At 44.4% G+C, this 27,710-nt stretch overlaps 3 protein-coding genes across 3 annotated transcripts; 1 reads left to right on the top strand and 2 right to left on the bottom strand.

Annotated features, from left to right (window-relative positions):
* Positions 1–7,620: 7,620 nt before the first annotated feature.
* On the bottom strand, positions 7,621–13,800 carry GUITHDRAFT_47433 (hypothetical protein; the record flags this gene model as incomplete). Its single annotated transcript, XM_005828474.1, has 2 exons — positions 7,621–7,837; positions 13,553–13,800. Coding segments are annotated over 2 exons (465 nt in total), but the record flags the coding sequence as incomplete, so codon positions are not given.
* Positions 13,801–23,126: 9,326 nt separating this feature from the next.
* On the bottom strand, positions 23,127–24,005 carry GUITHDRAFT_141817 (hypothetical protein; the record flags this gene model as incomplete). Its single annotated transcript, XM_005828473.1, has 3 exons — positions 23,127–23,201; positions 23,249–23,344; positions 23,394–24,005. The coding sequence occupies 3 exons, from the start codon at positions 24,003–24,005 to the stop codon at positions 23,127–23,129; spliced, it is 783 nt and encodes a 260-aa protein (XP_005828530.1).
* Positions 24,006–25,675: 1,670 nt separating this feature from the next.
* On the top strand, positions 25,676–26,864 carry GUITHDRAFT_112261 (hypothetical protein; the record flags this gene model as incomplete). Its single annotated transcript, XM_005828472.1, has 7 exons — positions 25,676–25,889; positions 26,075–26,145; positions 26,203–26,298; positions 26,410–26,499; positions 26,550–26,582; positions 26,736–26,778; positions 26,821–26,864. 7 exons carry the CDS (start codon positions 25,676–25,678, stop codon positions 26,862–26,864), a joined length of 591 nt encoding a protein of 196 aa, XP_005828529.1.
* Positions 26,865–27,710: the final 846 nt, after the last annotated feature.

Genomic DNA, 27,710 nt, shown 5'->3' with positions numbered 1-27,710 from the left:
GCCACCGGCTAGATGCAAGGAGCAGTGTAGGGGACCATACTGAGCTATATCATGTTATGAGCCTCAAAGAAGGGTCCGGAGGTTTAACTTCCCTCTGTGACCAGGCAACGCCAAGCCTGTATCTAGCACCTATAAAATCCTATTGATTTCTTCACATATTTCAGTTATCAAAGTTTTGTCCGTCAGCGGCGCTATCGTGCCATTCAATGATTTTGTTCACAATCATGAAAACAAGGGGTATGAAGGCGGGGAAACGGGTCACCGGTTTAGGGTTGATCAGAGTTTTTCTAAACCTGAACCCCGGGCCTGAGCCCAACTGCCTTTCGCTTAGGAAGTTCTTTTTATTGACTGAAAATGGAAATGCAAACCGGAGCAAACAAGGAGGAAAAGGAGAAAACCGGAAGTAGGAGGCGGCCTCGACCCTTCAACTTGGCAGGAGATATTCAAATTTTGGCGTGCACTTGAAGCTAAGAGACCAGGCAGTAATTAAACAGCTGTCCTGCAGCTGTCTAGCACATGGCTTCCGAGGCGGATCTGAAGGCATACTGACAACAAGTCGACGCATCGAATGCACATGCAGCGTCGTACGAAGGACTGAGAGGAACTGCGCGGCCCGCAGGTACGATGATGAGGATGATGAAGAAGATGAAGATGAAGATGAGGATAATGATGCTGAGGATGATGATGATGAGGATGAGGAAGAGGATGAGGATGATGATGATGAGGATGATGATGATGATGATGATGATGATGATGATGATGATGATGAGGATGAGGATGAGGATGAGGATGAGGATGAGGATGATGATGAAGATGATGATGATGAGGAAGAGGAAGAGGAAGAGGAAGAGGAAGAGGATGAGGATGATGATGAGGATGAGGATGATGATGATGAGCAGGAGGGTGACATCTAAATTATTTGATAATAATGGTTGCTTTCAGAGTTATACTCTTTGTTGCCTTGATGTCAACTCATGTAATGGACTCAGAGTTTTAGTTCCTGTGATGATGGTGGTGTTTATGATAAAGCTAGTTCTTGAGAAGATATAATTTCCTCGAATACAATCTCCTTCAATGGCAATCTGAATGTGAAGGTGGCTACTAGATGACTTCCAATGAAGATCAACCCACAAAGCGTCGCAAGCGTTTGGACCGCTCACAAGCAGAACGTGAGGAAGAGAGCGTCGAGCAAAGATCGATTGCGAGCAGAGATCTGCTTGAAATTGAGCACAAAGACGACACTCATATACGTATGTGTAGGGGTGTCGTGTGATATCTGAAAGCTTACATTTGAGTTCAAGCCGACTGTTGCTTTCTGGACGAGAGCACAAGAAAATTGAAAACGTTTCCTGTTGGCAAGAGCAATTGTAATCGAAGAATACGATGAAAGGTTGCTTGCATGCTGACAATCTTCAAAGTGCTCGAGAAACTCAGCGAATTTATTCCCAAGCTGAAACGTGCCAACGATGGTCAGCAGGATGTAAATGGAGATACCAATATATGAGTTTGTGAAGTTTTTGATTGGTGCATGGCTCTTGCAGACAAGCAATCAAGAATGTATCGAGGATGTCGATGAGTCGAAGCCATACATACAGCTGGTATCGATTGTTTTTGAGTGTCTTTGATGAAGAATAATCGTTCGAAGGATTTGTTTACGGGTGTCAGTGACAACCCAGCATTCGGGCAGACAGGTTCTGTAGCAGATGAGCAGGTGGTCTTGTAGTTGCTGGTTGGTTGTGAAAGAGATGATGCAGGCTGATACCGGTCATGGAGCTCAGAGACCATCGATGATCGAAGTGCTTTGGTCTTTTTTCACTTGTTGTTTGTGATATCATGCGAAGGTTGTCGAGCCGGAGGACAAAGATAACAAATCATGAGTTTATTTGTACAAGTGTACGACGATATGCTACTGCTACTATCATCCGATTCTATCTACTGCTGATTTAAGCTGGTCCAATACTCGTGCGTCAATCTCAGATTCGGATTCACCTTCGTTGGAAGTTTGAATAAACCAAAGCAAACTTGAGTATCCTGTCCTGACTTCGTCGTAACTGACGTAGCCATCACCGTCAAAATCGATATCCTTCAGCAAAGTACTGATGTAAACTTCGGGCATGAATCCTGATAATTTCTGCTTCAAATCATTCAATAAGCATTGTCTGATATCCATGTTCATGCACGATGAAAACAATCGGAAAAGCAATTGATCTGACTGCCGAGAGGAGAGTGCTTGTATAAGATCTGAAACATGCGCTACATCAACTTTCTCTGAGGCAAATTTCTTCCATAGAGATTTTGCTGATGTACTATCAATCGAGAGATCATTTTCAGTAAGAGCGGCCTCAAAGAACTCGTAAGTTATCGTGCCATTTTCAGAGCGATTCAAGAGCGACTGAACCACTCTTCCCAGACTCTCGTCGAAGCCACTGAGAGAAGGAGAGAAGCGATCTGGACTGCTTTTTGCTTCCACAGGTGAAAGTGAAGGAGCATGTTCAAAACCTCTATCTTCTTCCGCTCGAGTGAGCTCTTGCTCTTGTTTCTCCGGCGACTGTTGGGTCGGTTCCACCCGTGCATGCACATCCTCTGCGAATATTCGAGGGTTCAATCGATGGCGATTCATGACTTGAGTCGCTTGAAGTATTCTCGCCCTTGCGTAAATGAATGCAACAGAACACAGCCAAGCAGGCTCAGCAATCAAAAATTCAAAGAGCAAAGATACTACTGTGGCGTAGATCCAAGCTTTTACAGTGACTTCCTGCATGGATGATCCGATCACAAGAGATGTAAATATTGACAGCGCGTAGATGGTGACCACTGGAACATATAGCAAGTAATAGAATCTCCTTGGAAGGGCCGACCGCCTCGATGTTCGTTTTCTTTTCTTAGCTTCGCGCTTGGGTTGATTTCCTTCTTCTCGTTCTGCTACCTGTGATTCGAATGCACTTCGAATGGGAGGAAGCGAAGGCGGCCGTTGGAGCGCCCCGCTGAGCGCCTGTATACTTGTTGTAGATGCTTTTGGTCTCGAGATGGCGAATTCCTGAAGAGAAAGGATTAGAAGCTAAAATTCAAAAACATCATGTCTACCTCAGGTGTTCGTATTCCTCTCCTCTCGGGTATTCCAGGGATCGTCAAGGACTTTAGACTCGCTTGAGCTTCCTTCCGCCTTGGCGGTAAATTTTCTCCTGTAGAATCCATGGGTTCAAGCTTTTTGCCATTGTCGAAACTTTCGATGTTTGCAGCGACTTCAATGCGTGGTTTACGTATTTTTGGCTCTTGAGTGAAAACTTTGTTTCCATGTCGCTTTTTCGCAGACTTTTTGTCCTTCCGCTTCGTTCTCAATGAAACTTTGAAAATTCCAGACAGAATCGGGTACACAGGGATTAGAGCAAACCCGGTCAAAAGTCCTACCGATAAGAATTGTTGATCCAAGAAGCCGACTTGCTCAAACAAGATGACGTTGAGTATCAAGGTACTGAGGACATAAACGAACAGACATGAAAATTTGGCAGGTCGATCAATCATTTCACTCGGGTGATTCCAGAACAGACACATGATGCCATGTTGTGTGGCAAACAACTGAACCATCTTTCTCTTCCAAAGTTCAAAGAAAAGAGATGAGGATCTAGCTCCGCTCTTCAAGACTTCAGAGTGCAGATAACCCCTCTCAAATAGTGATCGTTTCAAAGCCGGGGATCTCCTCTTGAGTGCGTAGGCGTCCAAGATATAGCCGTAAAGTGCAGCCCAAAATGCGAGGAAGACGATGGAGCTGACGATCATAAAAGGGATGAGGGAGTATTGCGACGTGTTCCGGAATGGTGAAAGTGATAGCTTGCCATAATTCGGAAGGTCTGGTTGCCTGGTCGGAAATAGAATCGCTGAGAAATCAGTCAAGTGGAAACATGAACAGACAAGTACATTGGCTGAGTCCATATATCCCATGCAACCTCTTGACGACCAGCCGTGAGATTCTAACGCCCAGAAACGGCACGTAGGAACATTTTCAGCGACAGAATCCGAGATCCCAAGGATCGGCAGCGAAATTTGCACCGGGATCTGTACATATGGAATATTTCTCAGCAGCCTGTTTTCAGTCACTTGTACACTTGTCTGATTCGATATGCTGGTTCCTTTCAAAAGGGGATGGAAAATTCCATTCCAAACAAGAAGATGTATATCTATAGTGATACCAGGGATCGATGGTGACAATTGAAGGGATGTGCAAGTCCCTTCAAAGCAATTTGGAGAAGAGATAGTTGGTATCAAGTCCATTTGCTCACGAGCCAATCGTTTCAACACCAGCAAGATTTCACTTGAAGTCAGTTCAAGGGTATTTTCATACGGAACATGGCCAATCAACATCGTTGATCCCAGTCGGAGGGCTGAGTCCTCAACCAGCAGCAACGTGTTGTTGAAAAGAGCGTCCACCTTACTCACATCTTTCCTCATCTTCTGGACGATCCCCGACATGGCGTCAAACAGATTTTCAGCAGCAACATCTTGAATGATTTCAAGAGCATCTGAGCCGTTCACAAGGCCAGATATAATACTCATGGCGAATAAGTGAACTTCAGTCAAGGTAGGATCATCCATTATGGACGCTTGAAGAATTGGAGCGCTGATAAAAGTTATGAATGTGTATGATCCAGCTGTCTGATAGTATGTGTTATTGAGGATTTTCAAAATATCCATCGTATATTCTACGTTTGATTGCCAAGTGGTACTTGCTCTTCTTGTAGGCGCTATCCCCTGCTGTTGCATGAGGTACAACAGATTCAATGAGTTGACGACTACACCTTCAGAGTTTCCTGTGTTTGCAGCTGATCTTATGAAGCTGTCTAAATATTCTGAGTACTTGGCTTCGTTTCCATTGTTCAACACTTGAATCGGAACGGTCTTTGAGTCAACACAAGATTGACCCAGGTCGCAAACCACTACGTAGGCTTCATACATAGAGTCTGAGACGTTGAGTTGCAATGCTGGAACGGTTGTTCGAAGCTGGTTATCTGAAATTGAACTGCTCAGCTGAATTTCAGTCTGCCCAGATTTTATTCGATAAGAATACTTCAGGGGGAATTCATCAGAAGAGTCCAACCATCCGATTGCTTTCAGTAAAAAGTAGGTATACAAAGAGAATCCACTCGTGGGAGATACAGTGAAGATCCCACCTCTGGGAGGCTCCCTTACCAACAATGCGATCCTCGATGTACCGGAGGATCCCGAGGCGCAAGTTACTCTGAGCTCAAAGACATAATCCTGACCCTGTACAAGAACATTCGGACGAATGACCAGGTTTGGAGAAAATAAGCTTGTAGTTCTCACTTCAGGCTGCAGCAGATCAATATCACCAGAGAGCAACGACCATTCATAAGATGGTTTGCAACTTTCATTCGCGAATGTCAATACCCTTGATGTCAATACCAATCGATTGTCAGGACTCATCAAAGAGTATGGAAGAGCATTTGTTGAGAGTAGAATCTCTGGAATCTGCTCAGGGATGATGAAAATAGTAACAGAGACCTCGCTTGTTCTTGGACCAGGATCCTTAATCAATTGCAAACTAAAAGTGAGATTCCTTCCAGCGACAAGTTTGGCAGCTGGAATTATGACAATTGCACTATTTTGCAACAGGATTCCTTCCGGATCATCAAAGCATGGTTGCGAAAGACAAGTCCAGAAATACAAAAATGGGTATGGTTCTTCGTCTGGATCAACACTGCCAGTAGCATTCAACACCAGGTCGCTCCGAGAAGACAAAGTCCTGTTTCCTCCCTCTATCACAGCATAAATGTTACTAGGGAGAACACGAATCCGAATGTCGCTGTACACCATGCCCTGATTTGAGGCATTGACACCTAACTTGAGCCTCATCGCATAGCTATAACCAGATTGCAGTGAATTTGGTGGCAAATACAGAGTAGTGCTGTGAGCTGTGTTGGGTGCAGGCCAAGAATTCAGTTGAGTCCCATCGATCTGTGACCAAGAATAGTTGACCGAAACAGCTCCTGAGCATGAAGACAACTTTGTTCTCCCCTCTAAAAATAATCTGGCAGAACGATACATCCAGACCTCAGGCTGACCAACAACAAGCAAACTCGGCACAATTCGATCTTTGGAAATTTGGATTTCGAATTCAGTAAGAGCTCTCTGCTGCAGAATATTACGAATCTCCAATGAAAAGGAGTACTTGGTACCAGGAATTAGATATTCCCGCGGTACAAGAACACGATGAGCATTATTTGACAAGGCAGAAAGGTAAGCATTCACAGCATCATAGTTCACAGGGCCAACACGAACTGCCCACTTATAGATTGCCTGTCGTATACCGGCTCCATAAGATGGTGTTGCGTCCAAGTCAAGATCATCGCACGCACCTATCACCAAGGGAGTACGGAGAATGGGTGTCAATTTCAGTACCTGATTCGGTACCGACAAGATACCACTGTTTGAAACATAATACGAATTTAGATCACGAGATCGCAGTACATTCTTAAGAATCGATATTGTTGTACCCAGCGTAGCTGTATTGTTGTTATCAAAAGTAATAGTAAGTGATCGATCAGAGGTCCACACACATTTACTATCCATTCCCAGGCTATACATAGTCTTGTTTTCAAGCAGATATTTGCAACTGAAAAATCCAGTAAGATTTGCTCGATCCGTTTTCGAATCGAAAGAGATGATCGCTCCCGCTAAATCAGGCTGAAAACTAGCTGAAAGGATACGTGGAGCTGGAGCAGGCCAAATTCTCACTGAAAATGGACTATTCCTAACGTCTTCTCCATCTACCTTTAGCGACATTTGACAGGTGCTCGTTGGATAGGTGGCAACATATTTCAGCTCAATATCAATGCTAGGGACGATATCAACAGTCACTTTTGATCCCGAACAATTCAAAATTGCAAATGTCAACGCTGTCAAATTTTGCAAGACCACAGGATTTTCGAAACGATCCCTAGCTTTGAGTGTCATATTTGAAACCGAACCAGCCTCGGCATACTGCAACCCAAATCCTTGGATGAAAGAATGGTTGGGTGCAACTTGACCAGGGCGAACTTCGATCCAGTACAGCAATCGAATATCCAGATATCTGATAGCAAGCTGATATTCTCCAGCTTGACTTATGAGCATGGGTAATGGTCCATAATCTTCAATAGATAACTGCACTTCCTCTATGGTTAAACTGTTCTCAATTGAGTTGCCGTACTGGTCGAAAAGACTGACCAACAGGTCTGTCGAGCCTACTTCCAACACTCTTTGTCCGAGCTTGAATCCTGCTGGCGACAAGAACAAATTCGATGGATTCACATGTACCGTCATGTTTACAAACTGCAGAGAGTCTGAAGAAGCAATTCTCATGCTATAATCTCCACTCTTGGTCGTTTGATAAGAAATCACAAACGTGTCTGTTGCAACTGACACCATCACCTGTGCTTTCGCGTTTGGATTTAAGAGTTCGACTTCGATCAACCTGGGATACACAAAGTTGGAGAAGTGGTTGCCATAAGAATCCCTCGGAATCAAGAAGAACCTGGCAGGTACTCCAGCTGTTGCGCTTGTGACACTCTCACCTTGATAAACAAAGGTGTGGAGGTCCAGTGACGAAGGGATTACCTGGATTGTGAAAGGGCTCCCCTGGATATGATTCATTTCGAGAATGATGGACATACTATATGCTCCTGCTTTTGTGAGCTCGTATTGCACGATAAAGCTTCCATCCAAGTTATCGACAGCTTTGAGCTCAAAGAAATTGTCTTCCAAGGCTACCGCCACCGAAAAATTTAAGACTGATTTCGTGAAGTATATTCCATACTTGTCGACAGGCTGAATTGTAAATTTACTCAGCGTGCCGGCCACAGACAGCGACAGAGATTGACCAAAGGCAAAGGAAGATTGGACGGATGGAATTGGAGAAATCGTGGGATAAACTCGAATTGTTTTGGGACTATTCTGAATGTTGACACCATCCAGCTTTACAGACAAAATTCCAGTTGTTTCGGATAATCCAGAAGTTATTTCTCCTTGGAGGACTCCTTTTGAATTGTAGCGAACAGTGATAATTTCATTGACGGTGGAGACAGATACATAGTCGGCTTCAATTCGATCTACGCTGACAGAGCTGACCGAATTATTGAACTTATCCAAGAGCACCACATAAAAGACTGTTGCTTGTCTTGCAATGACTGCTTCTGCACCCGGACCAGCAATCTTTGAATTCTCAGCTACCACACTGGATGATTCAACACTGAATACATAAACCATATCGATCGTATTGTAAGTCGTTAGGAGAATTCTAAGATTCAAGACGCCACTCTTTGCAAATGAAAAATCAATCAACCAACTACAGTCACCGAAGTTTGCAGAATAACTTTTAGCTATGGCAATCTGATTGTCTTCAAGTAACTGATATTGAAACTGGAACGAAGAAGGCGAACAGATCCAATTCCCAAAATAATCATACGAATGCACCTTGAGACCGTACAAGTTACCAGCTACGATTGTGCTGAACTGATTCGAGGAGGATATGTAGCCTCCTTCCGATAAAGTCAAAGGAAATAGATAGATTGTGACAACAACAGCTGGACTTTGATTGATTTTAAGTTGCATTATGTATGTTCCTGAGATTTTTCCTGAAAAGTAAAATTCAAGGTGGTTCTTGATACCCGGTGCATACGGAATCAAGGTGTAATTTTCACTTTTTCTGATTTCAAGTAGGAGAGAATCAAAGGTAGCATTATCATTTCCGTACATATCCTTTGCTAATACGTTTAATGTTATGCTTTCTTGGACTTGACCGCAATAAGTAATTGAATCGTTGCAAGGCCTGAGAGTTGTAAATTGAAACCCTGTGCTTGCCATCCAAATATCTGCTGGTAACACTTGAACATGATATGGACTTTGAAAAATATCTTGTCCGAGATGCTGAATCCACAATGTCAGGTTGCCACTCTTGGTTGTGAGAAGTTTAAAGTCATAAGTCCCATTCTTAAAATCCTTCACTTCAGACTTCAATGCCCCACCTTTGATGAAGCCATATACATTGAACAACTCCCATCCATCGTAAATCCTATTTCCAAACTCATCGAATGCATGTATAGTCCAGCGGAATGGAGTTCCAGCTGTGGCATCTAATCCTCCATTTATGTGAGAATTTAGATTGCTAAATTGACTTGGACGAACAGAAAGCGTGAAAGGGCTATTCTTGACGTGAAGTTCTTCATAAAATATCGATAAAGATAATCGGCCGGAAATTGTGCTCAGATATGTGCACCCATACGTCTCAGATGACAACTTGCTGCAAAGAAGTCTAGATAAAACAAGATTTTGGGACTTGTATCCATAAAATGTAAAATTATCATTTATGACAAGATTTCCAAATTTGTCATGCGGCAAAATCGAAAAACCGGTTTCTAATCCAGCTATCGCAAAGTATATTCCGAGACCCTCAATGACACAATGTGGTCCAAAAGGCTTAGATGATTGCACTTGTATTTCATATGGCGATTGGCCAAGAATCACATTTTCATATAACAAAGAAATCTGGAAGGATCGTGAAGAATTTCTCATGTATTCGATTAAAGTAATCTCATTTGAAGTTTGCCTTTGATAGAACGAGAATTCAGTTGAGCTTGAAATAGACAATTTTTCTGGATCCTTAGAATTACCAAAGTCATCAAACAGTAGGATGCGAAACTCAGATGCAGTGCCTACCACAGCATTGCTGATGCCAATCCCATAAATCACACTTCTTGAGTTTGACACTTTCCCTGGAAATACCTGTAAGCCTTCCGAAATGATTTTAGAAGACAGTACAATATCATTGCTAGACCATTCAAAGAAGATTGTATAATTCCCAGTCTTTGTTATATCATAAATGATATTGAAGTTGCTTTCAGAGGTATACAGTGACTCAGTAATGGTTGTCTCACCATTGCTTGAAATGTAAACACGTAGATTATTTCCAGATAAGAATGATTTTGAAGGATTTAGATAAACATCCCGAGGCTGTATTGTGAACGTACCAAGTACACCTGCGCTACAAATTGACAGCCCATGGCCATAAGATGTAAAATAATTTGGATTGGCATAAGATGGAGCAACGAAAATTGTGAATGGACTCGTCGAAATATCAATTCCATTCAATTTTATATGGATGGTATAAATTCCAGAGAACGTTAGTAAAGACTGAACTTGGTATCTTGAATTTGTAGATTCAGTACATGAAATCGATTTCAATGGTTCTCTTCCATTTGTTGATTCCAAGCTGCAGCTGTCAATTCCTACAAAATCTGACTTGAAGTACCCAGCTTCGGTCACAGGTTGTATCATGAAAGTGTTGGTGATTCCTGCTGTTGCAATTGTGACCGGTCTTTGCCAAAGCAGCGATTGCTTGGGAGAAATTACATCGCTGGCTTGGTTCACTATCGTTATGGAAAATGGACTGCCCACAACATGTTTTTGGTCCACCGTCACATCCACAAAGTAACTTCCTGGGGTCGAGATGATAGAAAACGCTGCAAATTTGGCATGCTTGATGTCATATGGCTGAGTCAGCAAAGGAACAGTTCGTGCACTTCCATAATCTCGCAAATCTATTTGAGGATGTGCAGAATTTTGTAACAGCATCAAATTACCAAACACATCTGAAACATCAATATAGATTGAGAAATTTGTTCCAGCGATTCCTCCATGAATAAGGCTACCGTATACCATAGAATTGTTGACGTCGACTTCTGTTGCTGGAAAAAATGTTACTTCAAAAGGATTTGGTATCAATTGTTGATTTAGTCCAATCACAAAACAGTATACTCCAGCTCTCGTTGCAAGAGTCTTTAATATGTAATGACCTTGAGGATCCAATTGTATATTGAACTTAGGGGTGATGAATTGATTACAGGTTTCATATAGTTGAATAGAGTCGTTTTTGACTTGAACAGGGTTCAAAAATGGATCATGAATGGAAATATTGAAATCAATATAACGACCCACTGTCGTTGATACATCGTTCAATCTAATATTTGTTGTTGTCAAAGAAGCAGCCGAAGGTAGGACTTGTAAAACATCCACATAGTTCCTTTCTAAATTCGGATCGAATTCACGAACAATCAAGGAGTAATAACCAGTTTTGGTCATGACATATGCAACTTGCCAGGATTCATTCACCCTCTGAGTGAATAAGGCTTTTGTAACGTTAGAATCATTGGAGACAATTGCGACATTCAATGCAGGTGGATGATCTGTATCAGTCACCCAATAATTTCCAAAGACGTCTTTCAGATTCAACAGGAAAGTCGACTGCACCCCAGCTGTTGACACTGTCAATCCAGGTCCACGAAGCGAAATCGAATTGAACTCGACATCTCCAGGCAAGACTGTGAGGTTGAAAGGACAACCCAAAAGATGCTTTTCAGACAATTGGATATCTACTTGAAAAACTCCTGATTTTGTAATGTTGTAATAAATCATTAGCATTCCATTGACAGTTTGGGCTGTAAAATTGTACTTGGTATGCTCAACCAACAATTCTAAATTACCATTGTAATAAGTTGTTGGATTACTAAGAGAATCTCTTAAAATATATGAAACGTAGGCAGGAACACCTGCATTCACCGTATATTTGACTTCATTTGGTAAAGTAGTCACAACACTAGTCGGGCCTGGCACAACAGATATGTTTTTGATCAAATTTCTCACAGGAACATCATCAAATTCAACTGTGAAGATATATTGTCCAATGTCTACATTTACGAAAGTACAAATGTATTTTCCATTGCCTTCGTCATACACTTGTGCAATCTTTCCAGGAGCTGAATTCAACCTTGCAAGGAACGACATTCCTCCCACAACACAAGGATTTTGAAATCGGTCATGTGATTCAAGAATGACAATGCATTGTGTAGTGGCCCAGCATTCGTTAGGACTAGATAAGATCGAGTTTTCTATCAGTGCATATGAAGGATTTACTTGCACCGTAAACGTACTCCCGAAGAACAAAGCTGCGGTTGAATTGGGCTCTACCAGTGACATTTCGAGTGTATAATTTCCACTTACAGTTAACAATTTCTCCAAAAAGATACTGTTCTGACTAATAGAGAATAATGACATTGGAGATTGTGAGTGATTTATCCAAACAGTGATGTTGCCCAATACTTTGGTAGAAGGATTTTCAAATACGTCTTTGCCATATATTTCAATTTGCAGAAGTTCGCCAGCGACAATGTCCGGTTTCACATAGACATGAGTGTGGTTGATGGAAATTTGCAGCGGAAAAACCGTGAGCCCGAGAGAATGATTTTGCAAAGAAAGAGGTTTCTGATAAATATATACCCAAGCTTGGTATTTTCCAGCCTTTGTAATAGTTGCACTTGCTTGCACTACAGAGCCCTTGAATTCGAAAGATCTCATACTGAAGTTACTTGGGCCATTTAATACTGCTGAAATAGAACCTTGATCTATCACTGGGTCTAATTGGATTTCATTTCCATACTGATCCTTTGGATAAATGACCAACGTAAATGTGCTATTTGCATTTATACTCTCCGGAGATATAGCAACAGCTGTGATTTCTGTGTTCAATGAACCTGGTTGGACTTCAATATGTGACTTTTCATTCCCTATGATTTGATCTTGCAAGAAGATAGCAATACTGTAATTCGCACTGGCTGTCAACAAGACTGAGAATTGGTATAAGCCATTTCCGAGATCGTTCAATGGGATTGTGGAAGTGGAGAATGTTGATTCGATATTTGCAAACAACTTCTGGCCCCCTTTAGACAGATATATTCCTTTGTTATCCACAGCTTGCACAAAGAATTGATTCGATATTCCAGCGTAGATATATTGTAGGGAGGCACCAAACCAAAAGCTCCTTCGGCTATCTATGTTCCCAGAACTCGATCGCACAACAAGTTGGAAAGGGCTGTTCATGATATTTTCATAGTGAAATTGTATGAACATGGTAGAGTTATATTCCTCTCCCCCGTAGGCTACTGTCGTGAATTCAAATACGTATCGACCATTTCCGTGATAATGGGATAAAAGATCCTCAGCTGCTGGCGTAGTAACATTGAATTCAAGCCATGAGTTGTCCACTGTATTTCCATATCGGTCCCTTCCGATCACTAGGATCGACACCCTCACTCCTATTTCGGCAAAAAATGTCCGACTTTCAGTTTGGTTGATGGAGAACTGGTAATTAAATGCATCTGACGACGGAAGCTGAATAGCAGTGCAGAGATTTGGTTCGAGGACCCCACTATGAACGTAAATCCTGAAAGGACTCTGCAGGATACCTTTCGAGTCAATTTCAACAAACAGAAGGTAAAAACCAGCCTTTTCGCAAAAGTAATTACCCCAATATGTGTCATTCTTGTTCGTTACGTAAGTTTTGCACGGACTGCCCATCGGACGCACATTTTCACTAATATAAAGAGAAAAACTGATGTCATCGTTAGGTATTGCAACCTGGTTGGAATAGACATCATTGACTTGAATACGAAAGTTGCCAATTGTTCCAACCGTTCCGATTGAAATTTCCCTTCCAAATATTCTACACATACTCGCAGTTGGAGTTGCTGCCGTGACATTAAGATTAATTGGTGAAAAACTGAAAACATTGAACAATCCATTTAGACTGATCTTGATTTCATATCTTCCAGATCTTGTCGCAGTCATTCGAACCGAATATGTACCATTTTGATTATCAATGACATTGATTGCATCTACCCCAACAGATGGCCCATTGATTATTCTTGCAATAATCAAATCTCCTCCGTTAGTGAGCTTGTTTCCAAATATGTCAACTAGTTGGATTACCGCATCCTGAGTCAGAATCGGATTTTTGCCATAAAAGCGCTGATCGTTCAAGATGAAACAATTTGGTCCGTAAGCATTCGATGGATGTACTCTTATGGAATATGGACTGTATGTGGATATGGTACCGTTGTAGAACAATCGTAACTGATAGTCTCCACTGGCTGTCAAATAGAATTCCACGTATTTTGCATCTATACCCTCGATGTAAATGTTACCTATTTGAACACCACCTTCACTAACACTTTCTACGTAGAAGAGGTCGGGGATTCTGTCTATAGTATTATTGTAAATATCTTTTCCAATCAAATCAAAGTATGTGTGATTCCCAGCAAAAATAAGTCCGTCAACAGTCTTGTGTAGTGAACATAATTTTGGGCTAATCAAATCAGACGGTTCAATATATACTTGAAAAGGAGTATCTCTTAAGTTTTCCAAGTATGGTTCTAATTTGATTCGGACACTGTATATACCTGCTTGCGAAGTTTGTACCTTACAGAAATATTGTCCATTCAATTCATCGGACAATTCGAATTCGGGCAAGTGTCCATATTTGTCGAAAATATCAATTTTGAAAGTGTTCCCACCAAGAAGAAGAAGATTGTTGTTCCAATCCTTCGCTTGAATTACGAACGCCAAACCTATTCCTGCAGTGCCAATGGTGAGACTGTCCGACACCAAATAAGTGTACATCGGAGAGGTCTGATTCAGTGCAACAACGCCAGATAGGGGATAGTTGTACACATCAATACCAGTAAATCGTTGTCCAGCTACATCGACAGTGAAACGCAAATTTTTTCCAACACCTCGCGATGTCCTAAATACAATTTGCGTATCATTTGTCAAATTCGGAATGATTTCGGTGTGAAATATTTTTGTTGGAAATACACTGGCATATGTCAGATTTATAGATGAAGGATCAGGACCAAAATTCACACCCTCAAGAATCAAAATATCCCCACCTTGATTGCTAGAAGCATTTACCGACGAAAACAGTGATGCGGTACTGTTTCCATCCACGATGTTTGTGCTGGAGCTTTGATTGGCAAATCGAAGGGTTCCTGGAAACATCAACGGTCCTGGGTAATTAAACAGGTCTTGTCCGAGAGGTGAGAGATATTGTCCCATATAGCTAGACAAAGTGAAATGTAACTTTGTGCCAATTCCTGCTTCTGATATGCAAAGGGTGTGACTCTGGTTCCAAATGATGCTATTGAACCTGTTTAAGCAGCGATATTTCAATTTATCATGCTCTGGACCGTAAAAGATTCTAGTATTTTCCGAGAAGGGTCCAAAGTTTCTTCCGCTTATTTCTAATATATCGCCTCCCATGGTCGAAGTTCCAACGACAAGCTTATTGAGTCCAGCGGATGGTTTATAATCATTTTGCAAGTTTCCAAACTTTGTCAGCAATTCGAGTGTCCCGCTGTATATCACAGGATCAGGATATGAAAAAGTGTCACTACTGATGGTTTGCTGCTTGCCAACCTTGAGCAGTAGTGGCAGACTGGTTTTCACACCCGATTGAATCACACATTGTATTCGACTATGATTGATCGGTAACCCACTCCAATGGATAGATTCACAGCGATACAGTGATTGAAACTCTCCATTTTTACAGTCTGACTCACACTGACCAATTTCAATATCAACCTGATCCGAGCTTGGTCCAAAGTTTAGACCATCAAACTCAAGGACGTCAATTTCGCCTATTGTAGACCTTCCGATCGCCCTTATGTTGTTATAGAAGTCCTTCCCTATATTAAAGCATCTTGTCGGCTCTGAACACTGTTGACCGACAATTCTAACCGACCCTGTTTTCAAATATGGAGCTGGGTAACTAAACACGTGATTGCCATTCGAAGTTTGGTCTGCAACAGTTATCAAGATATTGAAGTCGGTACCCACACCTGATGCTGTTACACAATAAACAAAAGTTACACCATCAGATGATTTCTTCAAATCAACAGTAGCACAAAGTTGAAGGTCTGTTGATGTATCATAACTTAGGAGCCAGTCGTGAGGTTGATCTCCACAATTGCGGCAAAGGAGCCCTACAGTATCGATTCCACCCAAGGTTGTTGTGCCTGTAATATTCTCAAAGAAAACAAGAGAATTAAAAAAATGCAAGCTCTTTGAGACGATTTCGGGAGGTGGAAAGCTGTATGTGCTTTGAGAAATTATCCATTGTCTGCCAACAGTGATATTGAATCTTAATCCAGTTCCAACCCCAGCAGGTATCCAGCACAAAACGAAAGATTCATTCACTCTCACTATATCACAAGAATACTTATTTTTCTTTGAGCCCGCTCCAAATGTGATGGCGATGGACGACAAAACTTTTCCCATATTTGCTCCATATATTTCCAGGGTATTATTAGTTCCCAAAAAGGGACTGACTTTAATGTCATATTCCTTCGGTAACGGGTAATTCAATATGTCATTTCCAACAGTACTTTGACCATCCACAACAATTCTCAGCCGTAGATGGTTTCCAGTTCCACCTGAAGATAAACATACAATTCTGGAATCATTAGACACACTGTGTGAGACTGAACAGAAGTACGAGTTGAATTCTGGTGGATGCCCATATGTCACTGCGATTTGATTGACGTCAGGTCCAAAATTTTTGCCCGAAAACGAAATTTGTTCATTTCCACTAGTGTCAGAGAGCACAACAGAGTGTGCCGAGGTCCCTTGTGAACCGGATCCCAAGGAAATCGTGTTTCGGAATATGATAGGGCCATCAAAGGAGAAACTGTTCGTCAAAGATGAGCTCAATCCACGGACTGTTGATACAAAGGCAGCATTGATTCCAGTCCCTCGAGGAATAAGACATTGCATACTTGACTCAGAGATCCAAGGAGTCGATGAACAACCAGTCCGTCCTGCACGAACCGAGGGGGTGGAGTCATAGTACCCAAAACCAGAGCCCCATATCTGTACCAAAAACGAACCAACGGCATGGCAGTTACCAACCGATAACTGAGAAATAATAGGAAGATCGTAAGACAAAACAACGGAAGAGGTTCCTCGACTGCTTACAGAAATACCCAAGCGCATTGAACCTTGTACATAATACACAGGAGAAAGTAAACAAAAAATACTGGTCTCAGATTTCCAGTCCGTCCCCTCGCACCCCGTCCCCCCTGCCCTCCCCCGCCCCGTCCTGTCCCCGGCCCCTAGCCCTGCCCCGCTCACCTCTACCCTCCTGCTCCCCGTCCCTGCCCCGTTCCCGCCTTGCCCCGTCCCGCTCGTGCTTGCCCCGTCCCATGACCACCCTTTTGCTCAAGCTCCCCGCCCTCTCCCCCGTCGTCACCGCTACCCGCCCGTTGATTGTTGGCCGGGATTGGTTTTGAGCTTTAGGCTGGTTGCTGATATCCATTCTGTTTTCTGAGAGGCAGAGCCTTGTATGCTGATTGAGTTTGAGTAGAGTTTCTGAGCTTCAAACAGTACTTGAATGTATCTTGTTGATATCAGTGTTGGAGCGTTTGTGCTCAGGAGAAATATGTTGTTGTCTGTGGAAAACAACTCGGTGGACGTTCCAACCTGGATTGCAGTAGTTACGGCAATGTTTTTGCTCCTTGCAACGTAGGGAAGAAACTGCGACTGAATGTCAATCGCTTGATTCACAAGGAATTGGTTCCTTACCTTCACAGTCATTGTAGTATCTGAAAGCCAGCTGCTCTGCACAATGCTGGAAGATTGGATTCTACTCGCTGAGCTGTAGTCTGCTGTAGCATATCGGCTCCCGTATAAAACAATGCTGATAAGACTTGTCGGTGCTGCATTTTTTGAACTCAGATCTGATATTCCAGGGCTATCATAACTGACTATGTCATAAACTTTTGAGTTTGTGTTGATGGTAAACTCAAGACTTAAAGTTGCACCAACACCCGGGGACGCGGCACATCGAATCGAAGTACGGGAGGTCCATACAACTGGATCACACACTGTTCCACCAAGTCGAATGCCATATGATCTGAAACTTTGTAAACCATTACTGATTATGGTGAAAAGCCCTCCTTGCGTCGGCAAGTTATTTGGTTGTACAGTCACCGAATTTGATGATATGAATAATAGAGAAAGGCAAAGGAGCCAGTAAACTGTTCTAGAGCAGAGAACTATTTGCGACTGCATCGATACCAGTGGTCGAACAACAATCAACGGCTCTAAGTATTCTGTTGGCTATAAGAAGATAAGCAGGTTTACCTGCGGATCTTTTAGTCAGCACCGTGAGTGTCTCCTGCAGTATCCCTGTTTGAGTCCTACGCTGACACAAGCTTGCAGAGTCTTGGTTCCACCTTGTCTTCAACCTGATACACCTGCTAGCTCCACAAACTCGACCTTCCCCGACTTCATCGCCTTCCCGCTCTCCTTCCCTCCTTTGGTCGCAAGATATCTTTAGAGGAGTGTCCTTATCCTGAAACGGTTGTAACGGTTTGGAACGGTCAAGTAACTGAGGTAACCTTTGGACCAGGCACACGGTCTCAGTGTTGTTTTACTCCTGCGCATTGAAGAGTAAAGGTTGAGGTTCCTTGCGCCTTTCATCTCACCATCACTGATGCGGCAGTGACCGGGGGGGCCGGTACTGAACTTGAACCCTGGGATCGGACTCCGAGCCTCCGGCTAACGGCCTCGGATATCAGGCCACGGTCACCCATCCGATCATCATGCTGGCAGTGACTCCGAGCCTGCGAGGCTGTGAAACGGCGAAGCAATAGTCCCATTACGCGCCGGGATCGCATGCCAGCCTTGCCAGTCAAATAGCGCCGAGTTAACAAAACTCTCCTGTAAACCAAGACGACCCTAACCTCAAACGGAAAGCCCCCTCTTCGTCCCACACGCTACATCGGCCGCCTCGCCACGTAAGTCGTCTTGGTTTACAGGAGAGTTTTTGTTAACTCGGCGCTATCTGACTGGCACGCCGGCCTGGCATACGTTCCATCAGTCTCATCGTATCTTGACTTTGAACACTGCTGACATTCTCATTTCAGAAACTCGGGGGCATTCGTGCTCCCTCAATTCTGCCACATTAAACTCGGCCTTCAAGAGCCGAGCCTGCGGCCACATGCACTAACAAAGTTGTGGGCGAGTCCGTCAAGTCAGTTCCGGTCGGATCCGAGACGGGGTCAGTCCGAGTCCGGTCGGGTCGGATCCCGGCCCGGCACTGCCACAGGCACTGCGGCACTCGCAGGGCCGGGCCCGGCCGGGCGCCGGCCGGTGACCGTACTCGGGGCCTCAGGCTCCGTGTCACAGTGTGGTACGTAGTACTTTTACTCAAGTATTATTATCTGCACTACCAGATTTCGAAAATTGGCGCCGGTTAGCCGCTCGTCATGGCGTGAGGAGGGTGGCTGTTCGCCTACGGGAATCAAGGTAATCATGCATGAGCCTCTTATTCCTGTGTCTTCTCTTGCCATCTCTATCGATGTCTTTGTCACTGCCATGACCATGGCCTTATTACTGTTCTCACAGGTGAAACGAGCAGTTTCGGAAGGACATGGAGAGGTTTTCTGATAGCCTGAGGCACGTCACTCAACATACTCTAAAAGAACAAGAGCAAGAGAACGAAAGAATTCAGAGCGAAAATCTGAACCTCAAGTTGCGTGTACAATACTTGGAAGATCTTCTTGGGGAGAACTCTGACTCTGCACCTTCGTAATATGCTCTTAATCTCGCGTGATGGCACAAGCTTCATAAGTCCTGAGCCTTCTTCTTTTATAGGTACTGGGACTTGCAGTCAGCGCTGAGCAGAGAGAGGGAGCGTATCATTGAAGAAGCTGCTAGAGAGGTTCCTGCGAAGAGGGTTTACCGGTGCTTGACGTATTTCAACAAGGTTTCTGAGAGAGACGAGCTTCTTGCAGCTGCGAAGTCAGCTCAAGATGATTTAAGGTTGGAGAACACAAACCTTGTAAGCCGAGTCGAGCAGCTAGAACGAGAGATCAGTGATTTGAATCAGCTGTTTCAAAGCAAGGACGAAGAGCAGCGGTTGCAACATGAAAAAACACTTGAAAGAGAAATAGAGAATGCCAGAGCCATTGAGAGAGAAGCTGTTGAGAAGCAATATGCGTATGCTCAACAGATCGAGAGAGATACTCATGAAAAGGAGATTTCTGATTTGAAGGAAAGATGGCAGCAGTGGCACGATTCTGAAGTCGACAGAATTACGGCGGATGCGGTAAGCAAACATGGTGTACAACTAGATTCGCTTTATGCTGAGGTCAATAGGCTTCAATCAATTATGAATGAGAACGCGCAGAGACAGCAGGAACAATTATCTTCGAACGAAACCAGCTACAAATCTTTGGAAGATCAATTTGCCAAGCAGTCCAAAGATTTGAGAATTCTCCAAGAGTTGCTGGATGAAAGAGTGCAGGCTATCGACCGTTTGAAAGAAGAAATACATTCCCTTGAGTGCTCCAATCAGGCCTTGGACGAGTCCATGGCCAAGAGAGATGCGGAGATATCTGTTTTGAAATCGGAAAACAAGAAATTGCAGTCTACTTTGGATATTTGCTTGACAAATGAAGAAGAGTACAAATTTATATGTGAAAAAAATGCCGTCGAGGGTGTTGAATTGAAGGCGGAATTGCAAGGTTCTTTTGAATCTCTGTCTAATTTTCTCTCTCATTTCAAATCATAGGTGTCAAAATCAAGCTCTCCGAATCAGAAAAACTTGTGATGGATTTGAATCACAAGCTAGCTCAATTGCAGGTGGACAAAGAAGCAGTTTCAAAGCTTGAAGTTGAAGCCGAAGCTAGACAATCAAGAGTGCTTGAGTTGGAGCAAAACTTGATTGAATCTGAGGGGCAGAGACAGGAAATTGCTCGTGAATTGAATATCAAGAATCAGAATCTGATTGAAAAGGAAGCAGAAGTTGCAGAATTGACGAACGAATTGAAAATCATAGAGCAGAAATTGAGAAGCGAATCCAACACGGCAACATGTGCACAAGAAAAGCTTTTGGCAGAAATCCAGCTTCTCAGAATGAGCATGCAAGAGAATGAGATTGAAAAAGAAAGGGATCTGAAAGTGGATGAAACCAACGGTCTTTTGCGCCATCACGGGGTGCAAGATGGACGTTCACAGGTAAATATAGTTGTCAAAGTAAGCTTCGATCTTAGTGTTGTGCATTTACAGCAGGTGGAAAGCTTGAAGAAAAAGGTGAAACAACTCGACTCTCTGCTTGACATGGAACGTGTCAAAGTATCTTCCTTGAGGGATGAGATTCACAAAGTTCAACGCGACGCTGAATGGAGACTTGAAGAAGCACAATTGGAAAGCAAGGACAGAATCAGCAAAGTCTACGAACAACTCAAACTGAAGACGCTGGAATGTGCAAGATTGCAATCCGAGATCAAGATGCTGAAAGAAGAATGGAATGGTGCACTGGACAATGTAGGAAACTTGAATACGACAGAGAAAGACTATGGAACACTTGTGCAAGAAAATTTCCACCTTCGTAAAGAGATGGAAATCTTGCAGCGCAGCTTGTCGGACACTCGTGAGGCTGCGCAACAAGCTTTGAGAGAGAGGGAGTCGGCCTTGAAAAATTATGAAAGAAGGCAAAAAGAACTTCACTCTAGTGCACATCAACAACAAGCGACCGCCGAAAGGTTGATGGAGGACTTGAGAATGCAGCTAGATAAAGGTAATTTCATCTGTGAGAGAGAATTTGTTTCGTTCCAAAAATTTTCCGCAGCAATTTCCTCGCGAGACCAAGCAGTAGCAGATGGCCGGGAAGAAAGAGAGGTCAGTGTGGTCCTCTAGGTCATTCAGTAGGTACAGTATTCACTCTTGTTCCACACAGAAGTTGAACCAGATGAACAAGTCCTTGCAGCTGCGATGTTTGGAGTTGGAGAAGTGAGGACTTGACGATTCGCAAGCTGATCTAAGACATGCACATAGGGAACTGCAGTCAATGAGAGGAAAGGGTTGTGAAAGTGGAGGGCTTGATGTCAATCAAGATCCTTGGAGAAGCTTGAAACAGGCCACCGAGACGATTCGCCTCCTGGAAAAAGAAAACGAGCGAATCTCAAGCAAATATTCGATTCTCAAAGAAAAGTACACCTTCTTCGCTCAAGTCGGCAGCTGACATGTGTCTCAGGACATCACAATTGTACTCTGAGCGAGAGCGGGCAAATTTGAAAATGGAAAAGTTGAAGCAACAGGCTCATGATCTAAACCAAAAAAATTCGCAGATCCATGCACAACTGACTCATTCTGAGAATACTTGGAAGCGAGAAAAGGACGAAATTCAGCGAGAAATCTCACAAATGAGTCCTGTGCAAAACGAAAGCGCAGGGATGCAAAGACTGCGTGACTGCAATCGAGTTCTGATCCTTGAGTTGGAAGATACCAGATGCAGATTGCTTGAAGAGAAGAAGTATATCTCTTGTTTTTGTCACGATGGCAAGGAATGAGCTGACATTGATTCGCCAGACGTCGGCATGAGGCTGAGAACTTGTCGAAGTGTTCACGTTGCGGCTCCTCGTCGAAATTTTCCATCAACGGGGAAGTGTCCAAGAACGCGTCGCCTCCAGCGCAGGGGCCAATTCTATCTCCCGCCCACCCAAAGAGCTTTCACGACAGCAACTCAAGGAATGTCTCTGCACAGAATCTGCAGGTGAGAGAGCTTCTCCCTTGCACGTTGAAGCTCATTCAAGCTCATCACAGGTCGCTCTCACCGTAAAGGATATGCAACAGAGCCCCAGTGTCTTGAACCTGCCATGGTCGTCAGCTGATGTCTTGGAGACTTCATCCCAGATGCACTCTCCTTCTCCCTCGAAGCACCCCGAGGGCATGGATGCTTCAGCGTTGAACTTGTCAGGAACCACGGTCCGGCACCTCAGCCAACCGCTCGAGAGCCCCAAGGTCCCTCGTGTTGCCTTGCTAGCTGCTCTTCTCCTCACAAGGTTGCCTTTCCAGCTCTCGACGATGATCTCTTCTCTGCAAGACCGTCTTGCGAGGGAAGGCCAAGGAGACTCTGGCTCTCTTGACGACCCTAATGCCATCGCACTGGCATCCAGGTATGACACTCAGACTGGTCGGCTGTTGCTGAGCTGCTTTTTGGACAGGCACCAGCAGCGGGATAAGAGAGTCAAACAGCAGGACCTTTCTGCCCGCAGTCGCCTCCCCCTGACTCCCATCACCCCTGGAGATGTCAACAGGATCCACAGGTGGTGAGGAGAAATACATGAAACGATGAAGGTCGACACATTTATTTAAGATTCACTAGCTTAACGACTGAATTCTCCTCTCGATCCGACATAGCGTAAATTAAAGTACATTTCAGAGAAGAATACGAATATATCTTATTCCTTGTTGCTGTTGCAACGTACAAGTTTCTTGTAGACCTCAGGGTTCAAGTGACGGAAAGACTTGTGCTCCTGCAACGACGGTCAAAGTCTACCTCACTACCCGTCCTCCCGGTTACCTCAGGTGTCCAGTAGGGGTATGTGACGGTAACCCAGCTCCGTCGATTCCAGATGTCTCGGATCGTGTTTGTCGCGACATGATAAGCTTTGGCGAACTGCATCGACGTCAACATGCTGGTGGCGAGGAGGAGAAGGTGGACATACCTTAGCGGCGTGAGTTCCATTCATCAGAACTGCACTTACAATAGCCGGCCTCTTGCTGTAAATCTCCACCGCATCTTTGGCCGTCAGGGTTTGCGAACGGAGTCGCTTTGCCGGACGCAATGCTTGATCTTGGATGCTGGTGGGGATGAAGGAGGGCGTTGGCGCAGCGAGACCGCTAGACGCCTGCAGCAGCTTGGGATCAACTAGCTGATTCTTCCACAACATAGTCGCATGGACGGGCTTGAATGCACTGAGGCTCGACGAGCTCACAGGTTGAGCAAGCCATGCGGCGTTGGAGCCACCCAGCTTGTGTTGAGAGGCCTGGTGGATCAGCAGTTTCAAGCTGGGAAGAGTCTGTGGCGACTGACTGGAGCAGCAGGTAGCCAGCACATGCAATTGTGTCAATACGCTTGAATCATGCACCACAGCTACATCAGAGCAAGTGCCGCTGGATGCAGGATGCTCGTTAACATTCGGAAGGAAAGTCTTCATCTTCGGCAGCACAGTCTGCAGATCCTTCTGGTCGACATGCATCCAGTCGTCTGAGGTAGCCTCTGAGGCCAAGTTTGAATCACAGGCGATGATATTCTCGATTCTCATGCATGGGGCCATCGTACGGTGCTTCTGATAAAATGTTGACCTAAAGACCTGCAAACAGACAAGGTCATGATTGATCTACCTCGAGTCACCGTTGATACTACTCTGCAATCCCCACATGTCCATCTCGTACTGGTTTATTTCCTCGATTCCTCGCAACTCCATCACTCTCTCACAACCTTTCCGACATCTCCTTCTTCGTGACTCATATGGGTTGTACAGATTTGCGATACCATCAAATTCTCTTGATGATATTTCAGCTCTTTCCTTGCTGAGCAGATCATTAAAAAGTTGCCAGAACAGAATCTTTCGCTCCGAAACTCAGTTCGCCAGCACAATCGCCTGTACTTCTTTCACATCCGACCCTGTTCCCCACTTGGTTGCCTCACTTCCTCCCTATCTCTGATTCCCTCTTCGTCATCCTTCAAATCCCGGTGGGTGCATAACATCAAACTCGCTTCCCTCCCTCCTTCCCTCCCTCCTACTTCGAACACTCTGAGTTTGTCTTCCTCCCTCACTTCCTCCTTTGATCAACTACAAGCTCTCATCCTCATGTCCTCTCACCGTTCCTCCCTGTTCCCCTCATATCCTCGCCACCCAACTGCACCATCGATCCGTTGTTTCCCTGGCTCCCGTTCCTTCTCAGTCGCTTGCTCTGTTGGGACTTTCGGTCGGAGTTCCCTTTGTTCCTTTGACATTGGCGGGGTCTGACCCTACCCACCATGTAGGGTCAATTTCGATGGAAGACCCCACTTGAATTCCTACTACCGGTGACCGATCAAATTCCTATCAAGTTTTAGCCATAGTGAATGTATTTATTGTAAATATTTTCAAAATCTTTTAAAACAATTTGAGGTTGAAATCAAAATGCAGAGTCCTGTGTACCGGTTTAAGAAGTAACACTACCCCTTGCTGTATCAGTTGATCGTACCCCCTACCCCCTTATTCGGCTTCCCTCCCCGCTTCCGATACGCCAACATTTTGGTTCTTGGACCCCCCACCCCACTGATGACTGAACTCTATCTCCGTCAGTACCCCACCCCCACCTCACCCCTCGGATCACAGGCTGGTACACGGGTGTAGTGTGCTGAAGCACTACCCCCTTGCCGACCGATGGTCCGGCACATCAAATAGCAATATACCCACCTCGATAAAATTGGACCCCAATCTTAATTAATAAAAATAGGGGTCCAAACGTCAATATATATCACCCCCACCCCTATAAAAGAGTATTCCAAAGGGTACACCCCCGTCTCCGACCGGCCATTCTCCGAGTCGTCACCGAGAGGATATAATAAAAAATGGCGGTTTTACTCCCTACAAATATGTAAATTTGATATATGGCAAAACACAAAATTTTCTTCACAAAGATAAAACATTTTAGTATATTACAATACAAAATAATACAGATCAATACAATCTCGATCAGTACTCCGTGGTTTACTTTTTGTACCTTTAATATAAAATATTGGTTTTAAACCAGCCACTGTTGCCCGAGTTGGCTGGCATACCCGGTGCTGCTCTTTGTCATCTCGGGGCGTCGATACGTGCAGTACCTAGCTAGCTAGCTAGCAACTCTGACTAGCCTCGTCACCCCCCACCCCCACCCCCCTTTTCGATAAAAGAAGACTCTATGTGACCACCCCTACCTTGCAAATCCCCAATTCCACTCGAGAGCGGCAAAAATGGCGGGAGTGCACCACAGGGCACAGCAGCTGGTGCGAGGGGCATGCGGAGCAGGCATCTTGTGGATGATGATCAAGGGCGAACGGAGAAAGATGTTGGAGACGGGGGGTGGCAAGACGGTGACGGAAGGGACGTGGACGATGCGAGAGAGTCGCACTGGAGCTCCGGATCGTCGGGGTGCAGAGCAGCAACATAATGGAGTGGATAGCACTTGTATCGGGGTCCCTGCATCAGATGACGGCTTCCTCGTCAGTCAGATAGAGGCTCTGCGGAAAATTGTAGAAACGGTGGAGGTGAAGAGGGAGCAAGCAGAGCAAGCTCTGGTCGCCATGAACAAGACTCTGCAAGGCAATAGAATATGAATATAAAGCAACTCTTGATGATAACGTCTTGCACAGATTACAAATCCAACTACGTTCATTCAGACCAATGCAAGTCTGTTTTTATGGGACTGTTCTCCCTTGAGATGGTAATTGTAGAACCGTTTGATATTTACAAGCGAGGGTTTGCTGATTTCACAATGCAGGTTGTGTTGACGTTACTTGTCATGACTGTCCTGGTCTCCATTGCTCTCATGATTCGCCGCAGAAGAAATGCTCTGTTTGAAGACAAAAAGAAAGAGGTTCTGAAACTAGAAAAGGATTCGACCATCGTCGTTGGGGAAGAAGTGAACAGCTCTATTGCAAAGGCATTTCGAATCTAAAGCGGCTCTTGTGACATGCTGCATGAATAGGCATTCGAGATGTTAGACAGACTGGAAGAAACCATGAAGAAAAGTGAAGTGCAGCTCTTGGACTTTAAGTCGAGGGTCGACAAAGATCAAGTAATGATCGTCCTTCCTTTTGCGTAAAAGTCTGTGATTGGAGCAAGTAGAAGGCTATGGAAGACTTGCTTAGAAGAAATGAGGTTTCCGTCAAGTCCAAATTTGATTTGAGCATGGTGTAACAATCAAATTGTGCAGGATCTTGAAGATGAGTTGTTCAACACGAAAGCTGTTTGCAGAGAAGTCGTCATTGCCTGCTATTCCCCTTCCTGTATCTCAAGTTGACTCTCAACCAGTTGGCTTCGGACCTGGTGATGTTGAGGGCGATGAGCAAGAAAGGTGGAAGTGATTCGGATGTCTCCGCCTGAAACTCGTGGGCAGGCAGCATGGAGCTAGTAGGAGACACTATAGCGCTTCCATCATGATCACCAGACGGTTGCGGTACATACCGTACGTCGAGTCCGAATTACCTGACACCCTAAAAAAAAATATCTGTAAAAGAAACAAAATCTTGATATGCCATCGGCTGGTTTTCCGCTCTCCGATTTCACCGCCGGGGGTACTCGTTGACCTCATGTTTGATTTTTTTGAAATGCTGTGCACACAAAATATCTGCTGTCAATCGAAAAGTTGCCACAAATATCTCCAATTTAGGGTACAATTTTTGAACTTTCCGATAATTTGACTGTTCAAACCAGAGACCCTTGGGATGATATGAATTTCCGATTCCACCCCTGTTTCCAAATCAAAACCACCCCCTTGCTCTGGTACCCCCATGGAAATCATCCCCCACCCCTATTTGGCACCCCTTCAACCCCCTATTTCCCTATATACCTTTCCAGTTGCCTTTTGTGTCTGACTACCCCCCCTATGAATATTGTACCTGACTGCCTCAACCACCCCCTATCGCCCACTCTCTCTCCTCGACAACACAACAAGCAGGGCGCTGCGCTTGTGCTTGGGCTTGTGCTGGCTTTGTCTTATTGTCTTGACATGCTCTTCAGGTTGCAGGCTTGTTGCCATCAGCGAGGACTGGCTTCCCTCGAGCATCTCTGCCTCTTCCTCGAGCAGTCTCACGACGCCTCCTCTTCTCACAACCACCAGCGAGAAGCTCCTGCTGCCGTGGGTCAAGCGGGAGGTGGAGGTGAGAGCGACAGAAAGAAGCTGGAGGAGCGGAGTGCGAAGTTGGAGCAGGTTGGTGCGAGTTTGCGATGTGCTTACATTGAGAGAGAGCGCAGGAGAATTGGGAGCTGAGAGAAGAAGTTCGTGAG

This window comes from Guillardia theta (assembly GCF_000315625.1).
Source record: "Guillardia theta CCMP2712 unplaced genomic scaffold GUITHscaffold_58, whole genome shotgun sequence".
Lineage (NCBI taxonomy): Eukaryota > Cryptophyceae > Pyrenomonadales > Geminigeraceae > Guillardia > Guillardia theta.
This window is presented reverse-complemented; position numbering and strand designations above follow the sequence as displayed.